Source organism: Eulemur rufifrons, chromosome 7 (assembly GCF_041146395.1).
Source record: "Eulemur rufifrons isolate Redbay chromosome 7, OSU_ERuf_1, whole genome shotgun sequence".
NCBI lineage: Eukaryota > Metazoa > Chordata > Mammalia > Primates > Lemuridae > Eulemur > Eulemur rufifrons.
In genome coordinates, this window is record NC_090989.1 from 148,113,285 (window position 1) to 148,125,833 (window position 12,549).

The 12,549-nt window shown below is 43.9% G+C and overlaps 1 protein-coding gene across 5 annotated transcripts in view; it reads left to right on the forward strand.

Moving 5' to 3' along the window:
- TRAK1 (trafficking kinesin protein 1) overlaps nucleotides 1–12,549 on the forward strand; it is a 116,278-nt gene that overhangs the window by 32,527 nt on the left and 71,202 nt on the right. For all 5 annotated transcript variants that reach the window (XM_069475569.1, XM_069475563.1, XM_069475564.1 and 2 more), the window contains exon 2: nucleotides 841–1,035. Coding sequence is in view for 4 of the 5 variants with exons in the window: in XM_069475563.1 (XP_069331664.1) it covers nucleotides 841–1,035 (195 nt within the window). In the remaining variant the exon portion in view is untranslated. The remainder of the gene's footprint in view (nucleotides 1–840; nucleotides 1,036–12,549) is intronic.

Here is a 12,549-nt window from a genome sequence, read left to right on the forward strand (position 1 = left end):
CTTCTTGGAGTGCTCAAAACACCAGTCAGGGAAGAGGTGATAACCAAGCTATGCCTTGAAGGATGGGCACCTCCTGGAGTAATTGTTGAACACCCCCCCCCCCCCCCCCGTAAGAATACCAGTGTTGCACAGGCAAGACCATGACTATTGTGTTCACCATTGTGTCTCCTGTGCCTCTGGTATTCAGGATACATATGGATGGATAGATGGATGGAAGGAAGGATGTATGAATGAACAGGTGAATAAATAAATGAAGACAAAATTCTAGGTGAGGGGGACAGCTTGAATGGTAAAAGAGTGGCAGGAAAAAGTTAAGTGTATTGTTGAAATTATAACTGGTTTGACTTACATGAAGGGTGCTTGAAAGAGAATGGCCACAGAAAGAGTTAGAGGAAAGAGCCCAGATAATGAAGGCTCAAGAATTTTGGCTTTTCTCCCCAAATAGTGGGCACTAAACAGCTGGAACTGTCTTGGGTAGGTGTTGGCAGTGTGCATACATAATTCTAAATTATTTTAGAGAGAGGGTCTCACTCTGTTGCCCAGGCTGGAGTGCAGTGGTGCAATCATAACTCACTGAAGCCTCGAACCCCTGGCCTCAAGTGATCCTCCCCCCTTGGCCTCCCAAAGTGCTAGAATTACAGCCAGCATGCCTGGCCTTCATAATTCTAAGTTTTGAGAATAGAATTTAAATTGAAAAAAGACTCCGGGTATGGCCTTTTCTGGCTTCTGCATGCTGTACATAAGTAACCGAAGACCCTTGCTGTAGGCCACAGTTTAGTTAACTAGCAGCAGCGAGGCCCCAACTAGTTCTGGTTGCTCATTTCTTGGTCTTCTCTTTAGATGTGTGCAACAGCACCGATCTTCCGGAAGTCGAGATCATTAGCCTGCTGGAGGAGCAGCTGCCCCATTATAAGTTAAGAGCCGATACCATCTACGGTTATGACCACGACGACTGGCTCCATACACCTCTTATTTCTCCAGATGCCAACGTTGACCTCTCAACCGAGCAAATTGAAGAGACACTGAAATACTTCCGTAAGTAGTTGCTCTTTCATGTTGTGACATCAGTATGATGACCAGTCCTCCTCAGCCACGGCCTCAACTGAGACCTCGTACTGGTGAGCATGTGCTTTGGCCTGCCATCTCCAGAGAGGCGGTCAGAGAAGTGTGGCTAGAAGGATTGGTCACCTAACAGGTCTCGATGGTAAATGTTCTAAATGGAAATTTTAGAGTAGTGGGGACTAAGTATGATTTTCATTTGGAGCAACGTTTTTTTAACCATACAGAAGAATTTGAAAATGCTCTCATTTCCCCCTTTTTATGAAAAGTTCCACGTTAGTCCTTAGAAACTCCTGTTGGGAAGGAGTTTGTCTGCATTTAAAACCAAAGGTATCGGGAGCTAGGCAGCTCATTTATGTGACATAGCAAGACATTTGTACCAAGGCCGATGACTCTTATGTGAAAGCTCACTATGCTGGTTATTCTGGAGAGCCAAAATATCCCTGTCGCAGTGGGCCGATCATGTGGATGGGCTGCAGAGCTAATCCCTGGTAGGGTGCCCAGTACACTAGGTGAGCTTTTTTCAGTGTGGTCCTGATGAGAAGGTTGTGCAACTTGACATTGCAGACTTGGGGGAAAAAAGCAATAATTAAAAAAATTACTTGATATTTCTGATGTTTATTCAAGAGATGCCTTTTTAGAAACAACTGTATTCTTTAAACATTCATGGCAGCCTGGCATTTATGTATCTGTATATCATTATGTCACCTTCTCCATGGAAAAGCAGATGTAGTCCTGCTTTTCCATGGAGATAACTTGGTTCAAAACCAGCTTATAATGCATCTCTAAAAGTTTTCTGTAATGATTTTCACTAATACAGACTGATCTCTCCAATTTTCTTGAATTTGTGAGATCGTTTATAATAAACAAGTTGGAACTACAAGTATCTCCTTTAAGGTGCATCTGGGGCTGTTTTCAGGATCTCTCTATTAGATATTAATAAGAAAAGACAGCCTGAACAAGAGCAAGACCCCATCTCTACTAAAAATAGAAAAAAATTAGCCAGTGTGGTAGCGCATGCCTGTAGTCCAAGCTACTCGGGAAGCTGAGGCAGGAAGATCACTTGAGCCCAGGAGTTTGAGGTTGCTGTGAGCTATGATGATGCCACTGCACTCCAGCAGGGGTGACAGAGCAAGACTCTGTCTCAAAAAAGAAAAAAAAATGATTTTTGTTTAAATTGACTTGTGTTTTTATACCTGATGCAAACCCTACAATTTCTTTGTGAAAACTGCGGATGATCAGTTTCAATAGGAGTAAAAATAGGGTAATCCACCAGAGTAGATATGAAGCATGTTAGACTTGCACTGATATTAAAGTTGAAGCTTTAGAACATCTATTGTGTCTTGTAGCATGTAGGAAGCTCTTTGCAAGTCATTTTTATTTACTCATGGCATTTGTACCACCAAGGAAGTGTGGTATTAGGTGGTATTAGGAGTAACTTCCTGGCAGGTTTTGCATTTGCTTTCTTCAGCCTGTAGAGGAATTCTTCAGTAGAATTCACAACAGAACAGTAGAATTCATAACAGAATTATTTTTTGGAAAATCTCTCTGTGATACTTAACACTTCCTTAGGAGACCCTCCTGTGATTCTGCAGGACCCCTCAGGGACCATTTCTATTGTAGGAGGCTCCTTTGCCCCGCTCGTAACATACTGATTAATCACTTCATTCACAGTGCAATAGGAACACCATCCATGGGCAACACCACACAGTTTTCAGAGAACTTTCACACGAATTGCCTCATTTCATCCCTGTAAAATGTCTACAGTTGGGCAGGGTTGGTTTTATTACAGAGGAAATGGAAGCATGGAAGGCTCAGTGTTTATTCCATAACATCGACCCACAGTTTCAGTAGACTTGAACAGAGATTGTGTCTTTTTGTTTGTTTGTTTACTTTTTGTTATATATTTAAGAAAAACAATCCTGGTGGATTTGGCAGTGGTTAACACAACTAATAATAAAACTGAAATAACCAACATAAACATCAAGCAGAGATTCTCAAGTTCTTACAGCATGGTTGCATCCAAGCCTTATCTTAAATCTGTATTTTTTTCTGTGGTTCCTGTACTTAGAGCAAAGTAGCTATTTGTTCAGTATCTAGTAATTGAATGATCAGACGTTAACTCTTAAACATAGGACACTGTAGAGCAGGGTTCTCACACTGAGGTCCTGGGACCCCTAAAGGACCTGCAGAGAGAATTTAGGAGTTCTATGAACTTGTAAAGGAGAAAAAATTATGTCTTTAGTTTCGTTAACTTCGAACTGAAATGTAGCACTTCCTTTCATCATGACTGTAGACAGTGGTATTAGCAGGACCTGTGACTTTGTCACCGGCAGAAATCATAGATATTTTCATGTCATGTTACAGTAGAGGCAGATACTTTGAATTACTGCCTTTACTCATCACTTCATTGAGATTACATTTGTTATTAGATGTCCTGATAGATTTTGTTATTTAATGCATTAATAAAGAAGCACTCACATCACAGAATTTTTCTTTTTCATATCCCAGACTTTTCTTAAGTTCTAGATACAATTGTTTCCCTTTTTATGTTATTTTATGACTTTAAGTCTTGTGAGCCATGCCAGATGGGCAGAGAGGTCGCTGGAAGACACAGGTCCTGGTCTGTACCTGGTGCCTTTTTGGGTCTCATGTGTTTGTTTACACACGTGTAACCTAGGAGATGCCTGACTTGCAGTGCTATGACTCACTGTTGTGTTGTTAATGCGTCAGTTGTGAGGTACGTGAAAAGACAACATAACCTCTTGTTTCAGTCTAGATTTACTTTCCGCATCGGTTAGGCCAGTGCTTCTCTGTTGTGGGTGGGAGTGGGGATAAGGAGCTCCCTGTGGGCCAGCTACACATCGCTGCACAGACAGGGCAGACGTGGCCTGGCGGTCAGGCAGTGAGACGACTCAGCCCCCTTTCCTACGTGCCATTCCCCTGAGTGGAGAAACAGTGCCCAGCTTTTAAAATCCAGCCCTCAACCTGTCTCGCTGAGAAGAGGCGAGAGAGCTTTGGGGCATCCACCTTTACCAGGTGGTAGAATAACTTTTTCAGAAAAGTATCAACACTTCCCCAGTCAAGTGGATTTTTAACTCCCGATGAATCCAAGAAACGCACAAAATGAAAATGACCCACAAAGCAAATGTAGCCATAAATATGGGACATTTGGCATTTGATGGTCAAACAGGAAGAAAGAATAGTCAACGTTTGGTGCTTGCTGTGTGCCAGGCACTGTTGTTGGGGCTGCATGTGTCTCATTTCACGCTCATGACCTACCTCTGAATTAAATAGTCTTGCTACCCCTGTTCCACAGATGAGGACACTGAGGCTCAGGGAAGGTAGAAGCCTCCCCTAAAGTCACAACACTAGCAAGGTGAGGTGCTGAGATTCAAATCTGCATTGTCTGGTCTAACTCTGTCTTTTAACTTCTCTCTCTCAGAACAGATAAAAAAGAGAAAAAAAATCTAGTTTAAGAATAAACCTTGCCTGGGCACAGTGGCTCACGCCTGTAATCCTAGCACTCTGGGAGGCCAAGGTGGGAGGATCGCTTGAGCTCAGGAGTTTGAGACCAGCCTGAGCCGAGCAAGACCCGTCTCTACTAAAAAATAGAAAAAACAATTAGCTGGGCAACTAAAAATAGAAAAAATTAGGCAGGCGTGGTTGTGCGTGCCTGTAGTCCCTTTTTCTCAGGAGGCTGAGGCAGAAGGATTACTTGAGTTAAGGAGTTTGAGGTTGCAGTGAGCTGTGATGAGGCCACTGCACGCTAGCCTGGGCAACAGAGCAAGACTCTTGTCTCAAAAAAATAAAGAATTAAAAAAATAAACCTCATCTGGTGAAATGCACACACGCACACACACACACACACACACACACATACACAAAACCCACTCCAAAATCTTAGTTTCAGAATATATCAGTAGTTTATTTATTTAAAAAAATGTCTAACATATTCAAAGTTCGTTTTTTTTCCCCCATGGCTTGTGGTCACTGTCCCAAGTGACACTCAGCCTGATGTAGCTTAATTTGAAGATGAGGTTTCCTTCCTCCCTGCAATTTTCATCTCCAGCGTGTGATCCGCAGGTCACGCTTTCCGATCCCAGGTGGAGATGACTATGTGTCCTGTAGACTTCTGTAGTCACGTAACATTCAGCAGACCCCAGACACAGAGGTTGCTGCGTTGGTCTTTAGGTGGCTATGACACCTTTAGGTTCTTCCTTCCAGGGGCCTCTCTGTGTAGCTTTTTGGCAAGGAAGCACTGGTCTGGAAAAGAAATCTTTCTGTCTTCCTTGCATACGATCTACTGAGCACTCTACCTCTGACTTTACCTGGGACAGTTTGTTTTCCTAAGAAGAGAAGGTTATGAAGCAAATAAGAATTTTAAGATACTGTTCTACTGTTTGCTTTTACTGTAAAATAATTTTAATGGTTCAGCCAACAGTATTTACTGAGTGACTGGTATGCACCTGTAATCCTTTGAGAACTTGATTTGTTTGAGTTCCACCTGAGGTTTTCTGACTTAGGAGATAAAAACTCTCCTGGGTTATGTTTTTCTATTACCTACCCCAGGGACTTTGCACTGGGTTGGACCAATGCAGGCAGCTCTTGAGGCCTTCAGCGGCAACCTGCACTGAATTGCTTATATTGCTTATGTGGGAGGAGGGAGTGGGCTCTGGGAACCTGCATATTAAACTAGCTCCTCTTAACCATTTTAATTTAAAAAAAAATTTAAATTTAGATGAAAAGTTAAAGACCATTAATCTAGTCCAACTTAATTGTACACATGGGGCTCCTGAGGCCCGGGGTAAAATGACTTGCTAAGCTTGTCCAGCCGGTGGTGTGGGGCCAGGAACCATGTGTAGTCTCCCCACTCCTCACCCCAGCACTCGAGAGTTGTGCCCATAAAGTGCAACCTCCAGTAGTATTACACCCCCACTTCTGCCTTTATTCATTTACTCCTGTCTACGCAGTCACAGGTGTGACGAGCGTTCGTACAGTTGGTTTCACAGGTGTGCAGGAGGAACCTGATGCCTTACAATTTACTCACATGGGCCTCATCCTAGGAGAGTGGGAATCTGCCCAGAATAAGACATGAGGACCCAGAGCATCTGGCATGGGAGTTTGACTAGACTCTCCCGTCCCCCACCACTGTACCTGGAGGTTCCTGTTTCCCTCATCCTGCTCGACCCTTGAGCAGGGCAGACATGGAGGCCACTTCCTTCTGGACGCCCTCCTGGCTTGGCTTCCAGGACCTCACTTGCTCCCAGATTTCCCTCCTGACTCTCTGGCCAGTCTTTCTAGCCTCTTTCGCCAGTTCTTTCTCCTCTTCCCCTCAACTTCCAAATAAGTGGCTCTCAACTGCAGATACCAAAATCTGCGGATACTCAAGTCTCTTATGTAAAATGGCAAAGTATTTGCATATAAACTATGCACATCCTTCCGTATACTTTATATCATATCTAGATTACTTGTAATACCCAATACAATGTAAATGCTATGTAAATAGTTGTTATATTTTAAAAATTTATAATAATTTTTGTTGTATTGTTATTTTTTGCTTTTTTTCCCCTAATATTTTCGATCTGTGGTTGGTAGATTCTGCAAATGCAGAACTCGTGGACACAGAGGACCAACTATGTATCCTTCCCACGCCCTGTCCTCAGAAACAGCCCTTCTGATCTTCAGGTGGCTGTGATGAGCTGCGCTAATGTTGGTGCGCCCAGCCTGCTTCTCTGTATCCTCTCTTCCCAAGGCTGGAATTCCGGCCACATGCTGGTGGCTGCCAAATTTATGCCCACCCTGACCTTCCTTTCTTCTCCTCTCCTCCCCCAGCCTCATCTACCCAGTCATTAGCTTAACACATCCGCTGCCCAAAGTGCATTTTCCTCCCTCCATACACATTTGTCTTAATAACTGCAACATGATCTAGTTTCCATGTCCTCCTGGCATCTGCCGGTCCTGTTAGTTCTTCCCCGGGGTATATCCCAGACCCCTTCTCTGGCCCCGCTGCTGCCACCCTCATTGAAGCCACTGCCATCTCCTCCCTGGACGGCTGCGACTGCTCTCCTGGCTTCCACTCTTGCTTCTCTGCAGTCCTCTTTCAGCATAGCAGCCTGGCTGGTCTTTTTGTGAAATCCAGTTGGGTTATGCTGCTCGATTGCTTCTCATTGCCTTTTGGATAAAATGCAGGCTCTTCAAAGACCCCGTGACCTGGCTCTTGGTTGTCTCCAACCAGCTTCATTCTACCCTCCTCTTACCCAACGGCAGCCACCCTGGTGCTTCAGACCCCCGGACACACAAATCCCACAACTTGGCTGCTGCTCCCCTGCCCCTCCCCTTTCTCTTCTCTTCTTTGTTTCTCAACACAAATGTGTTCTCCTTGAGAAGCCTTCTTGGGCCGCCCCATCTGTGGTGTCCTCCCCACTTGTATTGCTTTCCTTTTTTCCTGCCTTTGTAGCTCCTGTCACTCTTTGTAATTATTTGCTTATGTAGTGATAACCAATAATAATAACGGTTCACATCTAGTGAGTGCTTACTGCTTGCTAGGGTTGTGCTAAGTGCTTTACCTTCATTGAGCACCCCGGGACGTAGGTACTAGGTTTGCAGTACATAATCCTCTTTTTGTTTAAATGATTTTTTTCAAATATATGACAGTTTCACCTAAATCTAATTGGCCATTTAATCCTTAATGTGTCTTTGAAGATTTTAAACTTCGTTTTCATAGAAACAATGCTTGCTTTTTATAACTGTTCATGAAATAATAAATGCAATTATGTAATGACATTAGTAAGCATAACGGATGTAAACAGGTTTGGGGACACACAACCAACCACTGGTAGGGAAAGAGCACAATTCACAGGAGCCCCGATGCCCAGGCACATGAGACTGGGGCCCACTGGCTGGCAGTGTCAGTGAGCTGGGCACTTTTTGAGGCCATGGCAAATGCAGGCTCATCAGGGGAAGTCCCTCTGTCACTGCTGTTGCTTTTTTGTGCCAGGTAGTCTTTGTAACTTCAAACCCACACCCTTACCCGCCATGTTATGCTCATTTTACCAACCAGATAGCAGGGGCCTTGGAGGCAGAGATCATGTTACTTTTGTTCCTCCTCCTGTGCAGAGGGTGGAGCCTGGCACCTGGCCCAGCCCTTGGCTGCATGAAGGAATGTGCTGCTGCCTTCTCTGTATTTCCAGGTACTCCTGGTTGACTTCTAACCAAAACAAGGAGCCTCCTTATCGTGAAATACCATCTTCTAAGCGCTCTTGTTGGAGGAGGTACGAGGGTGATGATTAAACATGAAAAACCTTATTCAGAGTGTTTCCCTCTGGAAGTTTTATTTTCAGCATGTTTTTGTGTGTGATTGAATCATTCGTGGCGACATCCTAGTTCTCCTCTGCCTCCTCTGGCTAGTAGTTGTCTCTGGCTTTTTGTCTTTGGCTAAGTCCCTTTTCCTTAAATGTGGACGTTTGTCAGTGTTCTGTCTTGGGATCTCCTGTCTCCCACACCTTCTCTGCTTTAGTTGTTGCCTCTCCGCAGGTGACGTCTACATTTCTCTCTCCCACCTGGATGTGTTGCCAGCATCTCCCATAAACCAAACGCGTGCTTGTCATCCTCACACCGGCTTTTCTTAGCACCTGCCAGGCTTCTGTGGGGGCCCATGTGTGGACATGCAGCAGGTGCTCAGCGGCACCCCCTGCCATTCTCAGAGGGTCTCCCCCGAGCTCCTAAATCCGTGGGTGCTAAATCTGCACCTCGGCCCTGGCTCTGAAACCTCTCGCTGCTGTCACCATGAAGAAGTCACGGAACTTCTCTGTACCTCAGTTTCCTTTTGTGTGGGTTTAAAGAAAAGTCTGTGACTTTGTTGGTGGTGGCATGGCCTTGAGAGGTAGGGTCCGTTTCTGACTTTCAGGTGAGAAAGCAAGCACACTTGTCACGATTTTAAAGAGTCATGGCACCGTCCCCATTCCTCACTCTTGGTGCCTGGCCTTTTATTGAACACAAATGGTCTTTAGGGGAAGGTAGGCTTTAAAAATAACAGTTCTTTCCGGTCACAAAAGTGTGCTGGTTTTAGGTAATTTGGAAAATGAAAACAAAAAGATGACTGATTTAGCAACCACCACCCACTTTTTGTGAGATTTTTTTCTAGTTGTTTTCTTTTCTGCAACAAATGTACATATTTAACAACATAATGCTTTTTTTTAAAGACAGAGCCTCACTCTATTGCCCTGGGTAGAGTGTGGTGGCATCATCATAGCTCACAGCAACCTCGAACTCCTGGGCTCAAGCAATCCTCTAGCCTCAGCCTCCGGAGTAGCTGGGACTACAGGCGCATGCCACGACACTCGGCTAATTTTTCTATTTTTAGCTGAGACTAATTTTTCTATTTCACGTAGTCTCACTCTTGCTCAGGCTGGTTTCGAACTCCTGAGATTAAGCAATCCTCCCACCTTGGCCTGTCAGAGGGCTAGGATTTACAGACGTGAGCCTCTTTGAACTGCATTATTACTAACTTTTAGGTTAAATAATTCTTTAAATGGCTTATTCTTGGTTAGCTGATGTTGAGTCGTGGAGTTAGTAGGAAATCTGGATGAATGGAAGTTGAGTGAGTGAGTGAATGGGGCACCATTCTGTGAGGTGGTAAGATTTAATCAACTTCCTGGTGTTTCCTCCCCTGAGAATGTTCCGTGGAGATTTGGATATTGTTGGATGCCTCACTCTTTGGATTCAGAATTCTCCTTTTCAGGTTTTCTCTCTAATTTCTGCTGGATGGTTTGTAGATGCTGGTGGTTAGTGATGAGTGAAAGTGACATCCATTGAGCGTTTATTATGTTCCAAGTACTTTTAGTCCTTCCAGTAACCCTCGGAGGTGAAGAATGTTCTTATCCCCATTTTAGAAATGAGAAAGCCTGTTTTCCAGAGGGATCCTTCGTTGTCTGCCCAAGGTCACACAGGAAAGGTGAGAAACAGAGTCTGAGCCCAGTGGGACCAAGCTCATTCTCTTCCATAATGTGATATCTCCAAGTGCAGCTCATACCTTTTCTTTCTTTCTTATTATTTTCTGGTTTGAAAAGATCTTACCTGCTTTTGAGGTGCTTAAAATGGACAGAATTTAATCTCCTCTTAGTTTGTGCAGGTTGTTATTAGTGAATGTTTGGAAATACCTGTAACTGCAGCACTTTGGGAGGCCGAGGCAGGAGGATCACTTGAGGCTAGGAGTTCAAGCCCAGCCTGAGCAACATAGTGAGACCCCATCTCTACAAAAAAATGAAAAACATTAGCCTGCTTTGGTGTGCCTGCTGTCCCAGCTACTCAGGAGGCTGAGGCAGGAGGATCACATGAGCCCAGGAGTTCAAGGTTACAGTGATCTATGCTTGTGCCACTGCGCTCCAGCCTGGGTGGCAGAGCAAGATCCTGTCTCTAAAATAAAATAAAGTTTATGTGAGTGTGGCAAATCATTTCAAGAAACACATTTTTTTTTTTTTTTTAATTCAAAGTGTCATCAAGGGATCAACTTCTCAAACTTTTTACCAGTGGCAGTTTCATGGGAGAGAACAGTAACACGTTTTCTGTAGAAGTTTGACTAGAATTGAGAGATGCAGCTAGTCTGGGTAGGGGAGGTGGAGGTGATGTCTCTTTGAGGTTTGGGTAACTTTTGCTTACAGTGAAGGTTTTCTTCTTCTGAATGGTCCTTGGGGGATAAAAGTGATTGGAGACTCACCAGTCCTGTGTCCGTCAAGGAGGGTCTTGTCTCATCATCTGCCAACTAAATGTGTGACCTTGGAAAAATCATTTATAACTGTTTTGGGACTCAGTTTTACTATCTGGAAATTAATCAGCATTAAACATTCTATGATTCTCTGAAGTGTGTGTTTAAGGATTTTTCACTCTCTGGTCAAAAGTGTTCCTTGATAAAATTTAAGAATTCTCAAACTGAACACCATTGAAATATTTAAAAACTCTCTAAGTATGTTTTAAATTACGTAGAACTTTTCTTGTTAAGATTTAGATATGTGCAAGGCTTAAATTCTAAAAGATTGCAAATTCTTGAAAATAATCACCATATTCAGGGAGTAAATTCCTGGAGCAGAGCCCGTGTCTGCTTGAATGGGCCGACATCCTTAGCCCAGGGCATTGCATTAAATAAGTGCTTGATAAATGCCTGTTAAATAAGAGAAAATGCAAAGACACATGTTTTTAAATTAAAAAAAAAAAAAGATTTTCTCCTTCCTTGTCTTTTTTTGTAAAAACACAACAAAATTTAAAACCCACACATATGGAATAACAAGATCGTTTTGTTTGTTGCCACCTTCTAAAGATCGCCTTCATCTTAATTAAAATGCTGAGTGAAACAAAAATAGACATCACAATATGCACTCAGGCTATGCGGAGTAAATGAGTAAATACCATACAGTGCTGACCTTCTGAAGGGGGTGGGCAATAGTTTTATGAGGTGGTGATCTAAGAGGAAGCACGTGTGTGGTGTGAGGGTGTGTGTGTGTTTGTCTGTCTCTATGTGTCTGTGTGTGTATGTATTTGGGCGAGGGGTGCCTGGTAGGACAATGAGGAGTCTGTTCTCCTCCAGACTCGTGGGTGTGTGTGGGGCAGGGTTGAATGAAGGAAGTAAAAGATAACTTACAGGGGTGGTGGGGTGGAGGTTGTGCTGAGGTGGAAAGGTTATCTAATTGCCAGGAAAAATTTATTATCATTTGCTAACAAAAATAATAACAAAATGTACACATAATAATGTATTTATAAATAGTTGCCATACCTGCAATCCCAACACTTCGAGAGGCCAGGAGTTCCATCCCAACCAGGGCAGCATAGCAAGACCCTGTCTCAAAAAAAAAAAAAAAAAAAAAAAATTTTTTTTTTAAATTAGGCATGGTGGTGCATTCCTTCTCTCCTCTCTTGCTTGCCCCTCACACGAGCAGACTATTCCAGGGGCCAATCTTCACCACTTTTAGCTGACATAGATGTCTGCAGGGTCAAAGGTACAAGCAGAGAAACCCTGGCTGCATAGTTACTTCTGACATGTTATCCACACAAGGACATGATGCCTCCACCCAGGCTGGGCACCAGGTGCTGGGGGGAATTGAGGGTACCCTTCTTGGGGAGAGGATCAAAAGCAGCCCACGCCAGGGCGCATGGCACAGTGTCTGGTGAGCGGTGCAGCCAGGTACTCATACTGGTGGGCAGACGTGCCCTCATGGTCCCTGGGCTTACTCTGTGACCTGCCACCTGCCAGCTTCCGTTCTTTCTTACCAAACCAGATGCCAGCGTTGAGTATCTTTCTTTTTTCCTTTTTAAGAAGAAAAACGCTTGGCAAGCAATTCTGTGCAGATTGACCATTTTCCTTTTCTTGTTAATTCAGCACGTCTAAGACAAAGCTGGAATGGACTCAGGTGGGAAATTGACATGACAGCTCAGCTCACACCCCATCCGCTCTTTCCCAGCGATGGGCTCAGGCTGTGCTGGTTCATTCAGCTGAGT